This window comes from Mastomys coucha, unplaced genomic scaffold (genome assembly GCF_008632895.1).
Source record: "Mastomys coucha isolate ucsf_1 unplaced genomic scaffold, UCSF_Mcou_1 pScaffold5, whole genome shotgun sequence".
NCBI classification, from domain to species: domain Eukaryota; kingdom Metazoa; phylum Chordata; class Mammalia; order Rodentia; family Muridae; genus Mastomys; species Mastomys coucha.
The window spans coordinates 114,914,117-114,934,431 of NW_022196911.1; the positions used below are offsets into that span (position 1 = coordinate 114,914,117).

At 53.2% G+C, this 20,315-nt stretch overlaps 1 protein-coding gene across 2 annotated transcripts; it reads right to left on the bottom strand.

Moving 5' to 3' along the window:
* Positions 1-3,275: 3,275 nt before the first annotated feature.
* Cant1 (calcium activated nucleotidase 1) lies at positions 3,276-16,383 on the bottom strand. 2 transcript variants are annotated; one of them, XM_031353273.1, is made up of 4 exons: positions 16,207-16,379; positions 7,685-8,343; positions 5,609-5,812; positions 3,276-5,077 (listed from the first exon to the last, which is right to left on the bottom strand). In XM_031353273.1, the coding sequence occupies exons 2-4, from the start codon at positions 8,319-8,321 to the stop codon at positions 4,707-4,709; spliced, it is 1,212 nt and encodes a 403-aa protein (XP_031209133.1). In that variant the 5' UTR covers positions 8,322-8,343; positions 16,207-16,379; the 3' UTR covers positions 3,276-4,706. The 2 variants fall into 2 exon arrangements, with proteins under 2 accessions (XP_031209133.1, XP_031209134.1); XM_031353274.1 differs by having other exon boundaries at positions 3,277-5,077; positions 16,249-16,383.
* Positions 16,384-20,315: the final 3,932 nt, after the last annotated feature.

Below are 20,315 nucleotides of genomic sequence, written 5' to 3' on the forward strand. Positions count from 1 at the left end.
TCCCTGCAGCTCTCACAGCTCCCTGCAGCTCCCTGCAGCTTTCACAGCTCCCTGCAGCTCCCTGCAGCTCTCACAGCTTCCTGCAGCTCCCTGTAGCTCTCACAGCTCCCTGCAGCTCCCCGCAGCTCCCCACATCTCCCCGAAGCTCCCTGCAGCTCTCACAGCTGCCAGCACTGGCACTGTAAGCTTTCCTTCCCCAAGACACTCAACTGTCCTCTTGAATGCTACTCAAAAGGTCTGACACAAATGGCCCAGGAGCCAAAGCCAGGTGACTCAGAATTGATATAAAATCACCCTGTTCCTTTTCAGGTGTATGGCTCAGGAATTTACCTGTTATGTTTCTGCCCTTGGTATCTACTTTTTTTTTTTTTTTTAAGGATTCATTTATTTTATGTGTGTGAACGTTTTGCCTGCACATAAATGCACCCTGTACATGATGTGCATGTGGTGGCCAGGACATCGGGTTTCCCAGAGCTGGAGTTACGGATGGTTGTGAGCCACCATGTGGATGCTGGGAATTACACCTGTGTTCTATACAAGGTGTATTCTTTATCCATCTCTCCAGCACCACCTCCCAAGGGTATCTTCTTTATTAAAACTTTTATACCAATTCTGGTCCAGCAAATCCTTTTATCCTGTGCCTTGAGTTCTTTGTCCCAGGTATGACAACAGGGAGGAAGGCTCCGAGGCCCTGGAGAGCCAAACCCAGGCAGTAGCTGGTAAGTGGATTCACTGGCTCCCATACACACTTGACCCAGTAATGCAGCCTCCCAATGGCCCCAGTGACTGACTCTCTAGGGCTTAGGCCACCACATGCCTGGCTTATACCCATTCCCCTTCCTCCACAAGAAACCCAGGTCTTGGTTTCTACCTGGGGAAACCTCAGTCCGTGCAGCTCAACCTGGGCAGGCCAGAAGGAGAGTTACCTGTGAAGATGCCACATCAGCCTGTGGGAGAGGGGCACTGGGGCTTGAAACCCCAGAGCTCAGGGGTTGCACACTTGGGCATGAAGTTTCCATTAGCTATGGGGTCATGTAGTCCTGGGAAATGCATGCAGAGCACTACAGGCAGGGATAGGCCTGACTCTGCCGAGATGCCCAAGCTTGTTGAACTGTGGCTTCTGTCACCTTTGGCTGAAAATGTGAAAGGGAAGATGGAGGTTCCCCTGGAGGCAAGGGCTGGGAGGACAGTCAGAGCCTGAACTGCCCTGCGGCTCCAGGAATCAGCAAGTCTCTGGTACCTCCATCCTGGGTCAACCCCTTGGTCAACCAGGGCCTGGGGCCTCAGCTTCCACCGGAGGACAGGAAGCCAGGTCACAGAGGCAGGGCCATCACAGCCTGTGTTAGTCTGTAGCAGGCCCATTGCTCTGTGGTTCTCAGCCTTCCTAATGCTGCGACCCTTTAATATAATTCTTTATGTGGTGGTGACCCCCAACCATAAAATTATTCCAATGCTACGTTTTAACTATAATTCTGCTACTGTTATGAATTACAATGCAAATATCTGATGTGTAACCTCAAAGGGATCATGACCCACAAGCTGAGAACCAGTGTTCTAGGTCTACTCCAAAGCCAACAGACGGGTGGTTAATGGGCCCAGACATTGTGACACAGGGGGACTTCCCAAGAGGTCAGGCCCAGGAAGCATAGCCAGATCCCTCTAACCTCTCGGTGATGCATGTGACACATCTGGAGACTTCTGAGGGGATGAAGGCAGCTGAGGCAGGTAAACCTACTTCCACTTCAGTTACCTAGGGCAAGCATGGCAGCCTGGCCATCCTGGTTCCTCCCAAACTGTGCTTATCTTTAACCATGGGGGTCTGAGGGTCACAGAGACCTCTCCAGGGTAATGTCCTGAAGATGTCAGGGCCACAGTGACCTATAACAGACCCCAAGTCCCATCCCAACACTGTGTGCTCAGCAAGTCACAGACCCTCAGTGCCAAGGCAGCTGTGAACTGCTAAGACCCCAGTGGAATAGCAGCATTGGAAAGAAGTGTCCAACTGGGCGGTGGCCACGCCTTTAATTGCAGTTCTTGGGAACTAGAAGCAGGCACTAGATCTCTGTGGTTTTGAGACCAGCCTGGTCTACAGAGTGAGTTCTAGGACAGCCAGGGCTACACAGAAAAACTCTGTCTCGAAAAACCTAAATAAATGAGTAAGCGTCTAATTCCTGGAAGACATGGGGCTCCTGTCTCGTCACTTTATCTCTTCTGCTTTGTACCTGTGGCTTCCTATGCCCAGCCTTGGAAACCATTCTCCATTTCTCTGGCCACAGAACACATCCCCGCTGTAGCCCTGAGCAGTGGTTTGGGGAGGACCTATCTTCTGCATAGAAAATGGGCCACAGGGAAGACAGAGAGAGAGAGACATCTACATCCCTTCCCTTGCCTAAAGACACCTGAAGTGATAGATCACCAGAGATTGGAATTTTCCCAGGGGTTCTCACACCTGAGAAGGGAGCCTGAGGCCTGGTGCCAGTCAGAGGAGTCACTTGTCTCTGGGAAGGAGTCCACATGGTCTGATTGACTTGTAAGATCACTGGTCTCAACAGCCCATGAGCCAGGACCAGGCACAGTGCTGGGTCAGTGATGGGCAGGACCCCGAAGGTGGGCTTGGGAGCCATTGTACCTCTATGTGTGCACATGTGTGCATATGTGTGTGGTGTGAATGTGTGCATGTATGTGGTATATGGGGTATGTGTGTGTGTGTGTGCGCGCACACACACACACACACACACACACACACACACACACGTGTAAGAGCACAGATACCACAGGGATCATATGAAGGTTAAGAGACCAGCTTCTAGGTCACGGGTTCTGAGGATCACTCAGTCTGTCGAGCTTGTGTGGCAGGCACTGCCCACACTGAGCCTCCTTGTTAGCCCAGTCTGGACCTTTTCCTTGTCCCACTGCCTGATGTGGCCACAAACCTTTCTCTGTGTGTCACTATTATTTGTCTTGGCCTGTGGAGGTTGGGATCCCAAGCCTGACCTATTGTGTCTGCTGTGGCCCAGGCTCCAGCACTTTGGGCTCTGTCCTGACTCCAGTAATAGCCCGAGTGGGAAAGATGGAGTAGGACAGAGCCTGAAGGGTTGGAGCCAGTCTTTTCACACCGTTCTTCCCATCAGATCCAAGTCTGAGAAGTCTGGTGAGGTTTCATTCCCTGGGACTCATTTGGAGAGGTGCCATTTCATGACCCCAAGGCTTGCATCCCACCTGGTCTGACATCCTGGGGCACAGCCCTTGGCAACAGCCAACACAGACAAGAGAACTACATTCCCCTGACACTTTATTGTTTACAAAACAAACAGAAAGACACAATCATTGCTCAAATTAGGGAAAGGAAGGTGTGTGGAAGGTTCCTCAGTGAGGCCCCGGGTCTCTCATCCTCTTTCATTTCACCTCTCAGTTCAGAATCACACAACCTAACACACTGACATACATCGAGGAGGTTTGGCTGAGCTCTCAGCACCACAGAACACCATGACCTCAGCACACAAGTCAGTAACAGCCCGTTGGACTGAGGGTAGTCAGGCCCCAGTGACAGTGGCTCTCCTAGCTTTCTGTGGAAGGGGTTTGTGATGGTCATCAGGGCCCTGTGCCCGCAGGAGTACCTGTGTCCTATTCTAAGGGTGTTGTAGGCAGCTAAGGTGCTGCTACCTACAGAACAACCTCTGAGCCTGACTCTTGAACATGGACAGAACAGGACAGCAGAAAACAGAGAGGCTTCCCTGGAGAGAAGGTTGCTAACCCCCCCCCCCCCCCAGGAGCCATCGAGGGCCAGTCTCTATTCAGGCGCAGTCCCTCCTCAGCCACCGCTGAGAGATGAAAGCATGGCAGCTTTTGGAAGTTGCTAGAAGGCAGAGGCCAAGGATCCTGAGACCCTTTCTGTAAAAGCTAGTATCGCCATTGTGGCCATGGGGACAATTCCCTTGCTCTGGAAGTAGATGTGGGAACTCCACCCTCACTGTGCGATAAAGTCTGGTGACTCTGTTCTTCAGGAAAAGAAATTGCTTTAATAAAAATAAGTTAATAATTCAGACTTTAAAAGGCTGTACAGCACAAATTCCTCCTGAGGGGAGAAGTGAAGTTATGAACAGCTCGCAAGTAATCCCTGCTAGAGTGGCTAGCTTCAGAGCGTGGGCAGGGGTCCCCCAAGGGGTGGGCCCTCATCCTGCCATGTAAACATTCACTTTCCAGGGGTTTGCAGACTATGGAATGCCAGGGTCACATGGGAGGAAGGAGGGGTCCTCCAAGTGCCTATCTGGCAGGCCCACCTCAGACTGTCTTGTGCTCCCAGGGTTAAGCGAGGGTTTAACACCTGGCTGCTTCAAAAACACATACTGGACAGAGAACTCATGGAAAGGCCAGAGAGATCAGGGAAGGAAAGGCATGGCTGTTTTCTGAAGGCCAGAGGCTCAAAAGGTACCTGCAGTAAGTGATCGATCCCTACCACTAGGTGGCAGTGCAGAGCGAGCACGGGTGGGCGGAGCACCTGGGGTTCCTGTACAGGACCCCTTGCTCCCAGTCTCCGAGCAGCACACCCATATGGGCCGGGGCTCAGCTCCCTGCTCTGAAACTCTCTAGCCAGGCACACAGCTCCTTATTAAAATTAAGAAAAAAGCAAAAGAGTGGAAGCGCTCCTGGTTTTTAAGTAGCATGGCCTCTGGCCCTCGCCCTAGTGGGCGTGCGAGCTCACTCATCTAGATGAACTCTATTCCTTCGTACTTCACAGTGCCGATTTTGGTCTCTGGAAGCAGGAAGCGGCCGTCCAGAGTGAAGGCCATGACATAGGTGGCGATCCTGCCATCGTCCTCTTCTGACTTGAGAGCCACGATGATCTGGTCATCCGTGTTGGGGATGAACTTGAAGGATGAGAAGCCGTGGGTGGGGACCAGCTTCCCCACGTGCCTCACAGAGATGTCCCTGAAGTCCTGGGCTGCGCTCAGCAGGAGGTTGCTGCCCTTGTGCTCGTCGTCCTTCTCACTGTAGCGCTCGTGGCTCGCCCGGCGAGGCAGGAAGAACCAGCGCTGCAGTGTGTCACTCCAGCAGGCCGATTCATGAATGAGGTAGCCTATGGTGGCAGCACAGACCCATAGTCACCACATGCCCTGATGACTGGCATAGCCTTCCTCTCAGAGCCTTGCCACCTGAGGCTGCACTTTGGCAGCTTCACTCCATCTTCCCTCTAACCTCTAGCTCTATACCTGCTCTCAACGACCTGCAACAAGCATGCAGCCACCATAGCCCAGCCAGAGAGCTACACTAAGTCTGCAGTGCATCCCTCACTGGCTGCCCCGTGTCCCCGCAGGGCCTGCAGCCATCATCAGCTGCGTTTGTTGGAGGCTCACTATTTCAGCATGGGAGAGCTCTCTGGGTCTTAGCTCCCTGCTGCTCTTTGCCCCACACTTGACTCAGCTTCATTCAGACAAAGGTCACACTCCTCAGGGTTCAGGCCTACTTGTCTCTTTTGCTTATGAAGGCCCCACACTAAGAATGCTTTTGTGGATGAGGGGTCACCTGCTAAGGCTATCATGGCTCACTGGCTATGGTGCTTTGTCGTCATTAGCACCATACTGGGGGCTCGAAGCAAGCAGCTTCTTACCTGGTGGTTGGATCCCTGCGGCAGCTCTCAGGGCGTTGTAGCTGGACACCCAGTTCTCGTGGTCCACACTGCCCCTGTGGCCTACGACCTTCACCCACTCAGGGTTCTCGTTCATCACCTCCCCTGTCGTGGTGGTCCACTCCTTGCCCAGGCCACCCACATACAGGTGCTCATCCTTCACAGCAAGCCATTCAGCTTTGAAGCCTGGGGCAACAGGAGGACAAGCCTGAGACCCTGGGCCTACTCCCCACACCCAGCCTATCTCCTCCCTGTGTTGCTGTCAGCTGTGTCCGGAGTGGCGCACAGCCACTTGGATGTCAGAAGTTACTGCCCTTGAGCTTCATTGGAGGCTGAGATGGGAGCCCAGAAAGGAGCCCTTCTCTTCCAAGAGCCCCATCACTCATGTGACAACTCTAGAGCCACACTAGACCCTTCCCAGAGCTCCTGCGCTACTTCTCCAGCCAGCCTTCAGCGTCCGAGGGCTGGCAGCCTCAGGAGCTGTGTGTACTACAACAGTTCAAGCAGGCTGTGTGCAGCAGGTGTGTGCCGCCGAGGGCCACAGCTGACACCCAGCCACAGAGCTACCCATTTCCTGCTTCTCATGGCCTCATCACATGAGGAGGAAGGCAGAAGGACAGTCTTCAGGGTGAGGCAATGATCATTTCTACCCGTCCTACTTCAGAGCTGCCTCCAACTGACTGACTCTACACAAACCTCCCGTCGCAGGCTGGCGATGAAGCCTGCACTGTTTCAGCACATTCTCCTTCCTGACATTCCCAAACATGCTATCTCCAACATTCCTGCAGGCTCCTTAGTCCCTGGGAAGCTAGGGCTGCAGGACGGCAGCTTCTGACACACCCTAGAGTGGCTCTGGAGGGACTGGTTTGGTTTCAGGTAGCCCCAGAGACCTCACGAGTCCTCTGAGTTGCCTCCGTGAGGAGCTGTCCCATCTGCTTGTCTTTTGACCCTTCTGGATGAAGTCACAGCTCAGCCGTAAGCATCCTATTTCTTGCATTCTTTCCATTCAAAGGGAAGAATTGCCCCACACAACAGAAGTTTACAATGCTGACAGTTATGGGCAGGAAAAGGGTGAGCAACAGAGCCCTGGTACCTAGGTGGAGACAGCCACTCCCGAGAGCCCCAACCTTGGATAAACACGGAAGGCAGGGCCAGGCAGACAGCACGGGGTGATTACTAAGGCCCTCCTTCAGCTGTAAGACAGGGATGAGATCTGCCAGAGGCTCAGATAGCTCTGTTGCCCCCATCACCCCCATCCTGAGTCCTACCTGCTACACACGAAGCTAATATCAGATTCTGGCCCTAGCTAGGAGTCACTGCTGCTCAGCACACAGACCCTTGCACTGGGTGGGCTCAGAGCAAGGCCGGGTAGCAGCAGTTGACCTGTGATCCCAATAAATGAGATTAGAGCCTGGGATGGCAGTGAGTCACTGGGTCCCCAGCCTTGAAGGTGAGCCACCTGATGGGAAACATACTGTGTGATTCTAAGGCACCTCTGAAGACATGACAAGGACCAGGGTCCCAGAAGGGATGAGGGTGGCAGTGGACACAGCCTTGGCTCATTCTGAAAAGGGCTTCCTACTCAGCAGCAGGCTCCCAGTGATCAGCTTCATGCAAGCCCGGTAAGGCTCTGCTGTGGGCCGAGCTGAGTCAAGGGTCGCCTGGGGGTGCAGGGTCTTTGACAGGCACTTGGATCACTGCCTGTGCTAGATCTTGAGTGTCACTTTCACTGTGATGGGATTCATTACTGCCATGGAAACAAACTTCTGAGCATGTAGGTGAGGAAGTTTCTAGACTGTGTTTACTAGGGCAGGAAGACCCGACCTGACATAGGTGGCCCCATAGCATGGGCTGGGGTCCCAGACCAAATGAGAAGACAGGGAGCCGAGCAGCTGCGCTCATCTCTGCTTCCCGTGGACACTTCACACACCTGCCGCTGTGACTCCCCACCGACCATGACAGGCCACACCCTCAGACGGGGCCACAGTAAACCCTTCTTCCCTCCAGCTACTTTTACCAATGTGGCAGCTGAGAAGAGCTCAGCCACAGCTCACTTACCCTTCTCCACAGTCCCATCGCCATCGGAAAGGATCACCCAGGGCACCGCCTTGGTGCCTTCGATCTGGTAGATGACCCCTGTGCGGTCATCCACGGAGTAGAGTTTCCCATTGAAGACGATCAGGTCCGAGAGCTCCATGCCCCGCCCCTTTTCTGCCAGGTGGGACTCCAGGACCCCATGGTCTTTATCCCACTCCACACTGACCCTGTCCCCGCTGTCTGACAGTGTCAGGTAGCCTTTCTTAAGGTAACTGAACCAAGTGTTTTCTTCCTGGGCCCTGGACCCTGTGTCCAAGTCAGCAATGACTGCGATTCGATACCGAATCCCGCCCGAAGTCCTCTGTGGGGGGGATAGAGGGTAGGTGTCATTGTAATGAGAGATGCGCTGCTGGCTGAGCCTCCAGTTGTGTGCGTTGTGGGTGGGGGGCCTGCCCAGTACTGGGGCCTGATGGTGGGAGTACAGCAGCCAGAGGAGGGCAGCACCCACAAAGGATGTCAGAATCACTCGCCAGCGGGGGCGGAAGCGAGGGTCCGTGGCCTTGGTCATGGATGCCAGCACAGGAAGCCCCCCTATACTGATCCGGAGGGAGTGCATAGGCTCATTCCATTCCCGCTGGTCAAAGGGCTGGATGGGCATCAGACTGCACGCTGGACAGGACCTAAATCAGGGAGAGGAGAGCAGTGAGTGGGCTGTGGAAGGCATTACTTCTCCAGTCCTGGGTCACACAGGACAGACAGCTCTTCCTGGCAGTGCTGTCCTGGCTGAACCCTGACCCACCCCAGCAGGGGAGTCAGAGCGAAAGCACTAGTGAGGCACTGCCTGCTGGGAGACTCCCTCCCCTCCCCAGCCACCCTACTCCCAGGTCTATCAGCACTCAGTGCTGCCCAGCCCCAGCACCTCAGTGCCTCTCACGCAGCAGCCTGGGCCACTGAGCCTTTACTTCGTGGGCAGGTTCTGCAATGTTTCAATACATAGACTCCAGGCAGTGCGGACACCCGCTGCTGGTTTTCGCGCAGCCCCGTGGCCCTTTTCCATTAACACAGGCAGGTACAGGACTGAGTCTTGCAGGCTGCTCACTTCCGAACCTGGGGCCCACGCTGGACTCTACACTGTGACACAGCTATGGGTCCAGAGCACTGGAGGAAGCTGGGAATTCCACCTCTACACCCCTCACTGCCTGCCCTGCCTGCTCCAAGCATACCTCAGTGCCACAAAGCCTCCAGGCCAATGCTGGCTGTGGCGAAGGTGTCTAGCTCTGGCTGTGGCGAAGGTGTCTAGCTCTGGCTGTGGTGAAGGTGTCTAGCTCTGGCTGTGGCGAAGGTGTCTAGCTCTGGCTGTGGTGAAGGTGTCTAGCTCCGGGTGGCCTTCCATAAGGTATGGCTGCTCTCAGCTCCTCCACCCTTTATCTGGATGTAGCATGGCATTTCCCTCATGGGTTGCAAACATACCAGCCACGGCCACTGTCACCGCCTCAACAAATCCGAGAACAGTACATCAGGGGACTTGATGGGCACATGCTGCCAGGCAGCACCTGGGAAGGGCTTGGAGTCCAGCAGCTTTAGATTGTGGGGTGCCCATGCTGCAGGTCACCAGTCCTGGACATGCTCAGGTTTTAGTGCCCAGGGTCTGGTCCAATGAGAACAGTGGGTGCGGGGCCTGCTGCTCACAGCAAAGGCAGGAGGCGGTGGCTCTGTGCGCTTTGGGGCTGCTGTGCTATGACTAGTTGGCAAGGTAGCCATCTTTTAGCAATGGCTGCAGAACTGGTCACCCCAAAGTGTCCCCACTCCATGCTGGTGGCCTCCTTGGGACTCACTCAGGCTCTTCCTCACATACTCTTCTCTATGGCCATTGCATCAGAGGCTAGACACAGGATATCAGTGCTGTATCCTCATCCCGGACATGGTGCCAAGCCCTGCCAAGAGTCAAATACTGCCACGCTCCAATTCCAACTTGCACTTTAGACACTATTTCAAAATATAAGTCCGAGTTCTCCAACCTCAAGGTGACTAACCCAGTCCTCCTCAGGAATGGCTGAGGCTACCACAAACACTGCCATCAAGTCAGAATCCCCATGGAAACCAGGGACAAAAGTTGCAGTTTGGGTGTAAATGTCATACTTCAAACTGTCACACAGTGCCAAGAAGTAGCCTCAATCCTTCCCTTCCCTAATGGCTCCCCATCGGCAGGTCTATCCCATCTTCAGGACCACTGCTCACCCAAACATGCAAGCAGTCCCCCAGTCCCTCTTCTCCTGAGAGCCCTTTGCCACCTCCCCCAGCCAGCACTACTTGCTGTGAAATCGTCCACGGCTCCATGGTCCTCCCTCTTGGTTCTAACCATGTGGGTCCTCATTTCCAGAGCAAGCCTCACACCATTCCATTGCCCAGGACACCTGCCCTGCTCCACATGGCTGCTCACACCCAAGGAGTCCTGGGAGACTCCCCCATCTGCTCTCCTTCAGTGGGGAGAGCAGTCAGGGCTTCCTGCTCCAGCTCTGGCATGCAGCTCAGGAGCCCAGAGACAATCAGCATGCACCTGCTGAAGGGTTGACTGGTCAACACCACGGTGAGCTGGGCTTTAGCCATCTGAAAGGGCACAGCTCTAGATCAAGGCCCTGAGGAACAAGCCACTCAGCTGCCCAGCATGAGCCACAAAACACATGACTGCTGTGTAGAGTGGTAAACACCATGACACGCCATCGCCCTTAGTCTCTGGAACCCTCAAACTTGTCCCTGTTCAAAGCTCTGCATTCCTGTGAGCCACTACACACCTTCACTGTTTGGCTCAAGTTAGCGGCCCACCTGCTCTAAGAAGCTCCTGTAGCAGGGGAGGTGGGGGTACAGCCCATATCCCCATATCTTCGTTCAGGAAGAGCTCTATGGACTACCCCAATAGGCTGACACTGGTTCCTCAGCCCCTCCCTTGGTTTGCAGGCATCCTGTTCACCTGGCTGGCTCATGTGTGCTCCCGGACTGCCCTCTCAGGGACACCAAGCACTCAACTTGTTCCGTGAACAGAAGATCTGGGAGTGCGTGCAGGAGCAGTCTCCTGCCCTGCTCCAGCACCCTGCCCACCACCTCAAAACATCACACTCCTGCCCTTTCCCCCTCCGTCTTGCAGCCCTATGCCCAGGTCTGCATGCCTGGGCCATCTGTGCCTCTCCAGTCTCACTGTCCTAAAGACAGGGAGACTTCTGTGCTGGCCCAGGGGCTAGCAAGCCCCACGTTCTTTATCCTTGGTCTATCTGTAGCCTAGGCACCTCCCCTGACTCAGGCCAGTTGGTATCAAGTAGGCTCCTTGGCAGCACTCCCCACACTAAGGGCTGCCGGAGGACCAACTCAGGAGCATCTGCACATCTCCACACTGAGCACCAGTTCAGCTCGTTCCTGTCCCCAGCCATGCGCCTGTCTCACCTGGACTTTAGACCTGATGCTGCAGACCTTCAGAGTCTAAACTGCTGCTCCAGGGGTCTCAGCCTCCTTCCCAGACTGCTGACAATTAAGCCAGATGTGGCGGCGGGGCCTGCCTGCCTGTCTGCCCTTCTTTCCAGGCACAGCCTGCAGAGTGCCTTGCTTTGTTTTTCAGTTCAACCTCCCACAAACCATAACTTCTTTTTTTTTTTTTTTTTGTGGTTTTTCGAGACAGGGTTTCTCTGTGTAGCCCTGGCTGTCCTGGAACTCACTTGTAGACCAGGCTGGCCTCAAACTCAGAAATCCGCCTGCCTCTGCCTCCCAAGTGCTGGGAGTAAAGGCATGCGCCACCACTGCCCGAAACCATAACTTCTGACAAGAACAGCTCTGGCGATCCGGAGTCCATGTGCCCAGACCACAGCACGTGTCTCCACCTGGATGCATATGCCCTCTGACCACACAGAGCCATCTGGAACCTCCTCAAAGTGTCGTGACAGTCATTCTTTCCCTGTGCAGTCCCCCTCTGGCCATGTGTCCTCGACCAGTAAGTCATCCCTCCTGTGGGAGACTGCTACTGTGCCTGTCCAGGAGCCTTCTAGGCCAGCGCAGACTTTGAATGAGTGATTGAGGGCCTCAGGGAGGAGGCTGCCCGGGTGCACCAGGTGCAATGGAAGGTGTTTGTTTTCTTTCTCAAGACCGTCTGGTCTTGAACTCAAGACAATCCTCCTGCTTCAGCCTCCTGAGTGCTTAGCTTTCATGTGTGTTTTTCTACAAAAGGCAGGGAGGAACAAGTAAAGAGAAGTCGACATGACCACACAGGCAGAGGATAAAGTGTTGATATGGCCCCAAGCGAAGGAAAGCCTTCCAAGCTGGGAGGACAAAGACTGAGTTCTCCCTAGAACCTTTAGAAACAGCTCTGGGACATCCTAATTTTGGCCCTGTGGCAAGACAATGGACCAAGAATTCTGGGTCAATGACTCTCCAGACCTGTACATGAGGATACAGGCCACCTCAGCCTACAGTGTATATCATTCTCTGTAGCACCCTAGGAACAACTCCAGCCCCACCCCTACAGTGGCCCATGGACCACCTGCACCCAGGCCAACCCATGCATCAAGGGAAGGGATTGGCCAAGACGACTCTCCAAGAGCAAAGGAAGCACGGGAACCACGAGGGCCCAGGTACCTTTGGTTAAAGGAGGGAAGGTAATATTTCCACAACAGCAAGCTTCTAGAAACTTCTACCTGTTTTCTAGAAGCCTCAGTGAACATTCCTATCAGGGACCCCTCCCCTGGTCTTCCTCTTTTCTTTGGTAGGAAGACAGCGCCAAGTCAACTGTCTTTTTGCTGATGTCCTCAAACCCCAGCTGCTTTGTGCCCAAGACTTTCTGTGTCTTGTGGCTGTAGATGTTGCCAAGGCCACAAGGCAGGAGCCTGGAGTAGTGAGGGACAAGATGGACAACAGTCCCATAGAAGGACAGAGTTGGGCTTGCCTCCTCCTAGCTGCCACAGCAACCCTGGAGTCTGCATGGTTGTGACAGAAGCCCACCTGGCCTGAGGCATATGTTCTGACCTAAGCTGTACAGTCAGGGTCCTTCCAGGCTGGCTAAGGGTGCTGGCCCCAAGCCTGTAGACAGGCTCTCCGCAAAGCTCAGAGGCGCCCTGCAGCCACTCTTGTTCCTGAGCCAAACCTGCTCCAGTGCTTCATGGTACCTCCCCACCCCTCTTACACAGTGGGTATTGAAAAGCTAACTACCCTCAGGTATAAAACAGCAAAGCCATACCTCACTTCCTCACGAGACATGCAAATCCATCTGTCCACTCCAAAGGACATTTCTAGATGACCAGAAGAATAAGCAACACAGAGAAAGTGTATTTCTCTGTGCACCCAGGAGCTGCCGGAGCTGCTGGTCTAACTGTTAGGAAGAGCACCTACCTCCATGGGGACCCTTGGGTCTGTACAGCACCCTGTGGAACCACAGCCAAGATGGCCTATCTCCTTGCTTCCTTCATAAGTGGCCTGTGTGGCAGGTGGAGGCTCAAACAGGTTCAAGGCAGTTGACTCCTCCCCTCCAGGATCAAGGAAGGGCAGTCAGAGCTCAGTCTACTCTCCTGCCACCACGCCTCACTCCTGCAGAAAGGGCTCCCCACTCTGCCCACAGCAGCGTGGACAGGCCTCACATGTCTACTCTGTTCAATTTGAAGCTCGATTCCTTACCACATGGTACAGCACAAAGCCCATGGCCAGCACTGACTACTGGGCAAGAGGTAGGCAGACACCCAGGCCTCCCAGCAGCCTCCAATGGCAGGTCCTTAGGAATCACAGACCTGTACACAGCCAGGCACTGTGACGTGGAATCTGGTTTTGTGCTTTTGCCAAGCTCAGTGCTGTACCTAAGAATTCCATTCCCCACTTGGACCAGGTGGACAGTTCAGGGAAATGAGGAAGAAAGCCAATGTGTGCTCTAAGGACTACAGAGGCCACTCCTCCTCACACTCAGATCCTTCTCAAAGCCAAGTGTGGCTCCAGGATCTCCGACATCTGCACCATACCTCAGGGTCACACACACACACACACACTGAGTCAACCTCTGTACTACTGGGACAGTTGAATTTTTCAGCCTGTTTTTAATTCAACTACTCAGGAGGAGTGTGTATTAGTGTCACTGGGGCTGTAACACAACAGCTGGAACATCACAGACTATTATTTCCCAGCCCTGCAGAAGTTTGGCTTGGCCTCACTGGGCATCACCCAAAGGCTAGTTCCTTTCTCAGGCTCTTGGGGAAGAACCTCTCCTGGCCTTTGCCTCAGTCCCTGCCTGTGGTCCCTTCCCCGTTTAGAGCCAGCAATGCTGACAGCACCAGGGGTTCTTTGGCTGAACCAGTCATTCCCTCTTGTTCTTCTGCCTCCCAATTGTGGCTTTAAGGGTCCTGAGGTCACATTTCCCCTTGGGAAACCTCCCTGTTTCCTGGTGAGATATTTCCAGCCTTGACTCTCCTATGCAGGCTCACAGACTGAGGGTAAGGTAGACACAAGCAGCTCGAGGCTCATTATAGCTCACACCAGGCCTTTCCCAGGGCGGGCAGACAGGCTTCAGAACCCTTCCTGGTTTGCATCTGTGGCATCACAACACTGCTGCTTCTGTTTAGTCTGCACCCCCAGTGCCCTGGGAGGGACTCTGCAAAGGAGCTGCCCTTCAGGTCAAAGTGATACCCCAAGCACCAGACGCCAGCACAGATGAAAACACAGGGGTTTGACAATCCCAGTCCAATCCAGACCAGAACTCAATTCCAGAATGCAGTTGCACCCTTTGGTACAGTCTACACTGTCCCAGAGCTCCCCACCCCAACCCATGCTGGCTCGGGGGACAAGGCAAGACCCTCAGAACCATCCTAATGGATCTCAGCTCACGCCCACGTGTACTTTACTGCCACAATCGTTCATTCTCAATGCATGGGAGCCAGCTTGAGCTTCTACTTCATTTCCTGTGACCCTGTCCACACTAGACATAGGTGAAATACTTAATGGCTGTGCTCACGGGAGAGAAACGGGGATTTGAGAGAAATGCCCGCCAACAGGAACCCTAACACCTTTCCATGTGGAGTTCTCTAGGATGAGGGCTATTATTTTTCCTAGCCAATCTATCTTGTGTTGATGAAAAGAAAAGTCAATGAAAAAGTCTTTAAAGTCAGTACACAAGGTTTTAATCCCTTCAGTGTTGGCATGTAAGACAAACTTTCCAGAAATTCTCAATGCTCACTGGCTTCTAATAGGTGTCTTTAGAGTCTCCTGACAGAGAGGGGAAGGAGTGTGGACTACTGTCCACTATCCTCAAAGAGCAGATGCTAACGCACAGGGACACCTACCTGTATGGCCACCATGAAGACAGCCACACTGAGAAGGATGTTCTGAGACTCAGATGACAGGGTCTTACGCATCTGTGGGAGCTTCACGGGCCTATATGCCACAGTCAGGTGGGTAGACAACGGGCCAACCTGCCTCTACCACTCCTTAGACCTCTCCTCTTGTCCCCGCTGCTCAGCAGGCAGAGGATGTCAAGCACTCCTGGACACACTGGCGTATATTACATGGTTAAGGGGCTGAGGGACAATATGGTCACACTACAAGGTCCATTCGGGTGCAAGAAACATTTACCTTATAATAACAGGTCAAATGGAACAAAGAAAGCAAGAAGACACCCAGAATTCTGTCTGTAGCCAAACGAAGACGCTCTGGATTCTATGTGACAAAGATCCCTTGTCTTATCCAGAGGGAACTAGGCTGTGCTCACAGGCCCCAGCAAGACTGCTAGGCTGAGGAGGGTCTGTGGCCCAGTCCAGGAGGATGGTCCTCAGACAAGCTCCAGAGGGGCAAGCCCCTGCTGTACATGCACTCAGTCTTGGGAGCTTGTAAGATCTGGTCAGCCAGGCCCCACCGCCACCAAGAGACCAGGTTACTGAGGTACTCCTGGGTGACTGCAGGAGGGTGCCTGGTTCACTGGAGGCGCAGGAATGAATGTCATGAGTGCTAGGAGCAGGAAGCACTGTAAGGATGGACCCGAGGATGCCAGTCTTCGAGGCTGGGTGAATCTAGCCGAGATTAGCGTTGTATGTGCAGAAAGGGACTAGGGGCCGTGCAGAAGAACTGGGAATTAAAAAAATGATAGAGTGCACTATGTTGCCTGGGGGAAGGTCCAATCTTAGATGACAGCAAGAAGAGCCAGGACAGCAGCAAGGAGGTGGGCGGTTACAGGTGAGGATGGGGTGCGTAGGTGGGTCCGTTAGAGAGGTGATCAAGTGCCAGACTGGAGACACTCTGCTCAGGCCAGGCACGGAGGGAAGGGACTGTCGCTAGGGGCATTTGAAGCATGCTAGCCAGAAGAGGAAGAAGTTTCACACTACTTCTCGGGTACGGCACGGCGCACTCATCAGAGAGGGGAGGTCTCCCACACTAGCCAGTCGGGGAAAGATGTCTGTCTGTCCGGCACCAGTCACAGCCTAGCTGCGGGAGGAGTCTGAGGTGCCTGGGGCCAGGCCGGACGGGTGCGGGTGGCGACAGGCCCCAGAACACAGCGAGGGAGGGCACCCGGCCACGGGCGCGCCGTCACTCACCCACTGAGAGCCTGGCTCCGGAGCCCGCCGGCTGCCGCCTACCTGCGTAGGGCCGGACAGGGCGGGCGGCCACTTCCGCCCCGCCGCGCGCTCCCGGCAGCCTCTGCTCTGCGCCTGCGCCTCACTCTGACCGCGCGCTCCCGGCAGCCTCTGCTCTAAGTGTCTTCCTGCGTCGCTCTCTCGGTGGCCTACAGCCACGTCTTCCCGGCAGCCTTTGCTCTATGTGTCTTCCTCTATTCGCCCCCAGTCTCTGCTCTGCGCCTGCGCGCTGGGCGCGGGGCTGCTGGGAATCGTAGTTTTCGTTTGGGCTTGCGATTGTAGTTGAGGTGCGGAAACCCACCAAAGAACTCGTCTGTCATTCCCCAGTCGAAGCTTTAGGTCCTTTGCCTGATACCTCCGACCTTCGTCTCAGGAACTTTAGAAGTTAGGACTCCTCTCTGCCGCCCTAGTTCTCAGACCCTGTTCTGAGCTGTTCTAGCTGGTCATAGCCAATGCTGACCAGTTTCCACAGCCAGGACCAGAGGATGGTGGTGTGTTCCCGCCGCCAACTGCAGTCAATAACCCTTACAAACGGATAACCCCGTTTTCCAGCCTGCCTTGCCCTGAGCCCTGTGCTGTGTGAACTAGAACCGGTTCAGTTCTAGACAGCGGTGGCATAGCAGGACTCTTTAAAAAGGCCCTCACCAACCATAGGGAGTCAGCTCTGCCTCCTGACTTCAGCCTCATCTCCAAGTCTCCCAAAAGCCTTCTAGGAAGTAACTGGTGCACAGTGGGGACGAATTCAAAATACACAAACTACACATAGTGGAAAACAACCCTTTCTTCTAACCCGTTCCTGTTCTATGGGACACACACTAACGGTAGAACATATACTAAATTACATGTACAACATTGAAGTGGGCTTGGGTTGGTAGGCCATCTTTCTTGAATTCGCTGATGTTTCCTGTCAGACCAAACCGAGACCCAATGTAGCTTTATTTGCTACAGCTTCTCCACTCTTAATATCAGATTGCTCTCAGGATTTTAAAGCACTCTAGAGGTTCCTTCCCACTCCCGGCTCCTTTCCTTACACCTCCAATGGGAGGCATGGTCCCGAATACTGTGTTCATCTTTCTCTTGCCTTCCTTTGCGGGCTTAGCACAGAGCTGTGCAGCTGTAAACAGTACATTGCCTAGTTCCGTCCAGTTTAACCTTTATGAGGTGATGGCAGAGTTTGTGTTCCAGGGGCGGTTTAATTTTGCCATTTAGTGGCACCAAACGTCCTCTCCTTGCCTGATTACAGAGCTGTGTGCACATGCGCATGTACACACACACACACACACACACACACATTAATATATTAATATATGTTTTGCTTTGACTGAGACAGGGTCTCACTGTGTAGCCCAGGCTGGTTGCAAACCTGCAATGATCCTTATTCCTCAGTGTCCTGAGTGAGATTACAGGTGTGTTCCACCATGATGTTTGGTGCTTTTCACACACACACACACACACACACACACACACAGAGAGAGAGAGAGAGAGAGAGAGAGAGAGAGAGAGAGAGAGAGAGAGAGAGAGAGAGACAGAGACAGAGACAGAGACAGAGACAGGAGAGAGAGAATATGCATCTGTGTGGGTTTATATATTCACAGGTGCATGTGCATTCTCCTAGAGGCCAGAGGACAACCTCGGCTGTTGTTCCTTGGGCATCACCCATCTTGTTTCTGGATGGCCTAGCTCTGGCCTAATAGGTTAGCCTGGCTGGCCAGCAAACCCCAGCGAGCCCCAGCGAGCCCCAGCAAGCCCCAGTCCCCCCATGCTTCTGCCTCCCTCGCACCGGGATTGCAACACCACACCCATCGTTTTTGTAACAAGATTTCTGAGGCTCCCATTCACCTCTGTGCTTGCAGGGCTATCACTTTGCCAGCTGAGTTTTCTTCTCAGCCCTGTCATAACTTTTAGACCACGTGGAATTCTTTTGTGGCTATGGTAATATCTCTTTAAGAAATCCATCCTTTCCCCATTGCTATTGTATAATGCTAATTTTATCCGAATGATGTTTCCATAGACACACAGGTCTGTTTGGGGGCTGTTGGGTTGCATTGATAGACTTTTCTTACTGGCTTCAACACTTTGTCATCATCTCTTTGCAAGCTTCATAAGTTGAATGACACACCCCTGCAGCTACCCAGCAACTGACTTTTAGGGATGTTGAATAGAATTACTTTGAACCTGTAGAAGGAGACCATTAGGAGACCATCGAAGTTTTTTACTATATACAGTCTTCTACCCAAGACCATAGAAAAAGTATTTAGTTCCAGCCTAAAAAATATTCTTTTGGAATGCTTAAAATCTCATATTTCAATAATGCTTCAGGGAATAGTCTTGTGTTATTAAAGCACAACTATAAAATGTATCTAGGATAAATTCCTAGAAGAAAAACTACTAGCCCAAAGTATGAGTTCATGCAGGAGTGAGCACATATCCTCCAGAGCAGCTGGCCCGTGGAATGGGCCTCCTCAAGGCCCATGGAGTGGTCCTCCTCAAGGCCCGTGGAATGATCCTCCTCAAGGCCTGTGGAATGGTCCTCCTCAAGGCCCGTGGAGTGGTCCTCCTCAAGGCCTGTGGAATGGTCCTCCTCAAGGCCTACCATGGTCCTCCTCAAGGCCTGTGGAGTGGTCCTCCTCAAGGCCCGTGGAATGGTCCTCCTCAAGGCCTGTGGAGTGGTCCTCCTCAAGGCCTGTGGAATGGTCCTCCTCAAGGCCTGTGGAGTGGTCCTCCTCAAGGCCTGTGGAGTGGTCCTCTTCAAGGCCTGCAGTGGCTCCATGCTCAAGCACACCCAGAAGATCTTCACTTTGTATCATGGGAGAAGTCATCATAGCCTCCATGGGATCAGAAAGGTATGCTGAGCTTCCTCACCCTTCATGGGGTAGCCTACACTCCAGTAACAAAATGGAAGTAGCAAGAGAATTCACATCAAATTCACAAGACCTTCAAATTTAAGATATGAGAACCTTCAAAGCTGAAGACCCTGAAACCCAGAGAACCCGGGAAATACATGGCTCAAGCTGTCTTCAAACTAGCTATATATCTGAGGATGACCCAGAACGTCTGATACTCCAGCCTCTACCCTCCAAGTCTCTGAGATTACATGTGTGCACCATCACGCCTGGTCCATGTGGTGAATGGATGGAGGATGGAACCCAGGGCTTTGTGCATGCTCAGCAAGCATTCTGCCAATTGAGCTCCAGCTCCAGCCTGGGAACATTATTTTAATGCTTGGATTTGATGAAGAAGGAACTTCATATATAAATGTGATTGGACAACAGGGATGTGGCTTAATGGGATGAAGCTGAGTGGGAGGACCTGGTGGGAACATCTACTAGGAGGACCTGGTGGGAAGATCTAGTGGGAGGACCTGGTGGGAGGATCTGGTGGGAGGTCCCATTGAGAGGACCTAGTGGGAGGACTTAGTGGGAGAATATAGTGGGAAGACCTGGTGGGAGGATCTGGTGGGAGGATCTGTCAGGAATGTTTGCTTGGTGTCTGTCTCTTTGGCCTCGCACCACTCCTTCTGGCCAGGTGGGGAACAAGACTCCTTCTGGCATGAAGTTCATGTGACATATCACTAAACAAGATGGGTCAGAGACTTTTAAAAATACATAACCTTTCTCTTTTAAGAAAGACTTCTCCTGGGGGCTGGAGAGATGGCTCCGTGGTTAAGAGCACTGACTGTTCATCCAGAGGTTCTGAGTTCAATTCCCATCAACCACACAGTGGCTCATAACCATCTGGGATGATTGTGATCCGATGCCCTCTTCTGGTGTGTTTGAGCTACTGTGTACTCATATACATAAAATAAATAATTTTTAAAAAGATGTATTTATTTATTTATTCATTCATATATTTATTTACTTATCTCTGTGGGAGGAGTCTGTAGGCCAGCAGTCTCTGCAGAAGGAGGCAGCAGCTACTCGTTTCTGTATGCACAAGTGTCCGGATGGGCCTGGGCCTTGGAGTCCCATGCCCATGTCAACAGTGAGCCTCCCGTCAGGCCTCCACTCAGTCAGGGCTTCCTCAGCCCCTTACACCCAGCCTTTCAGCACATTTTAGTTCCTGTGTTTCTG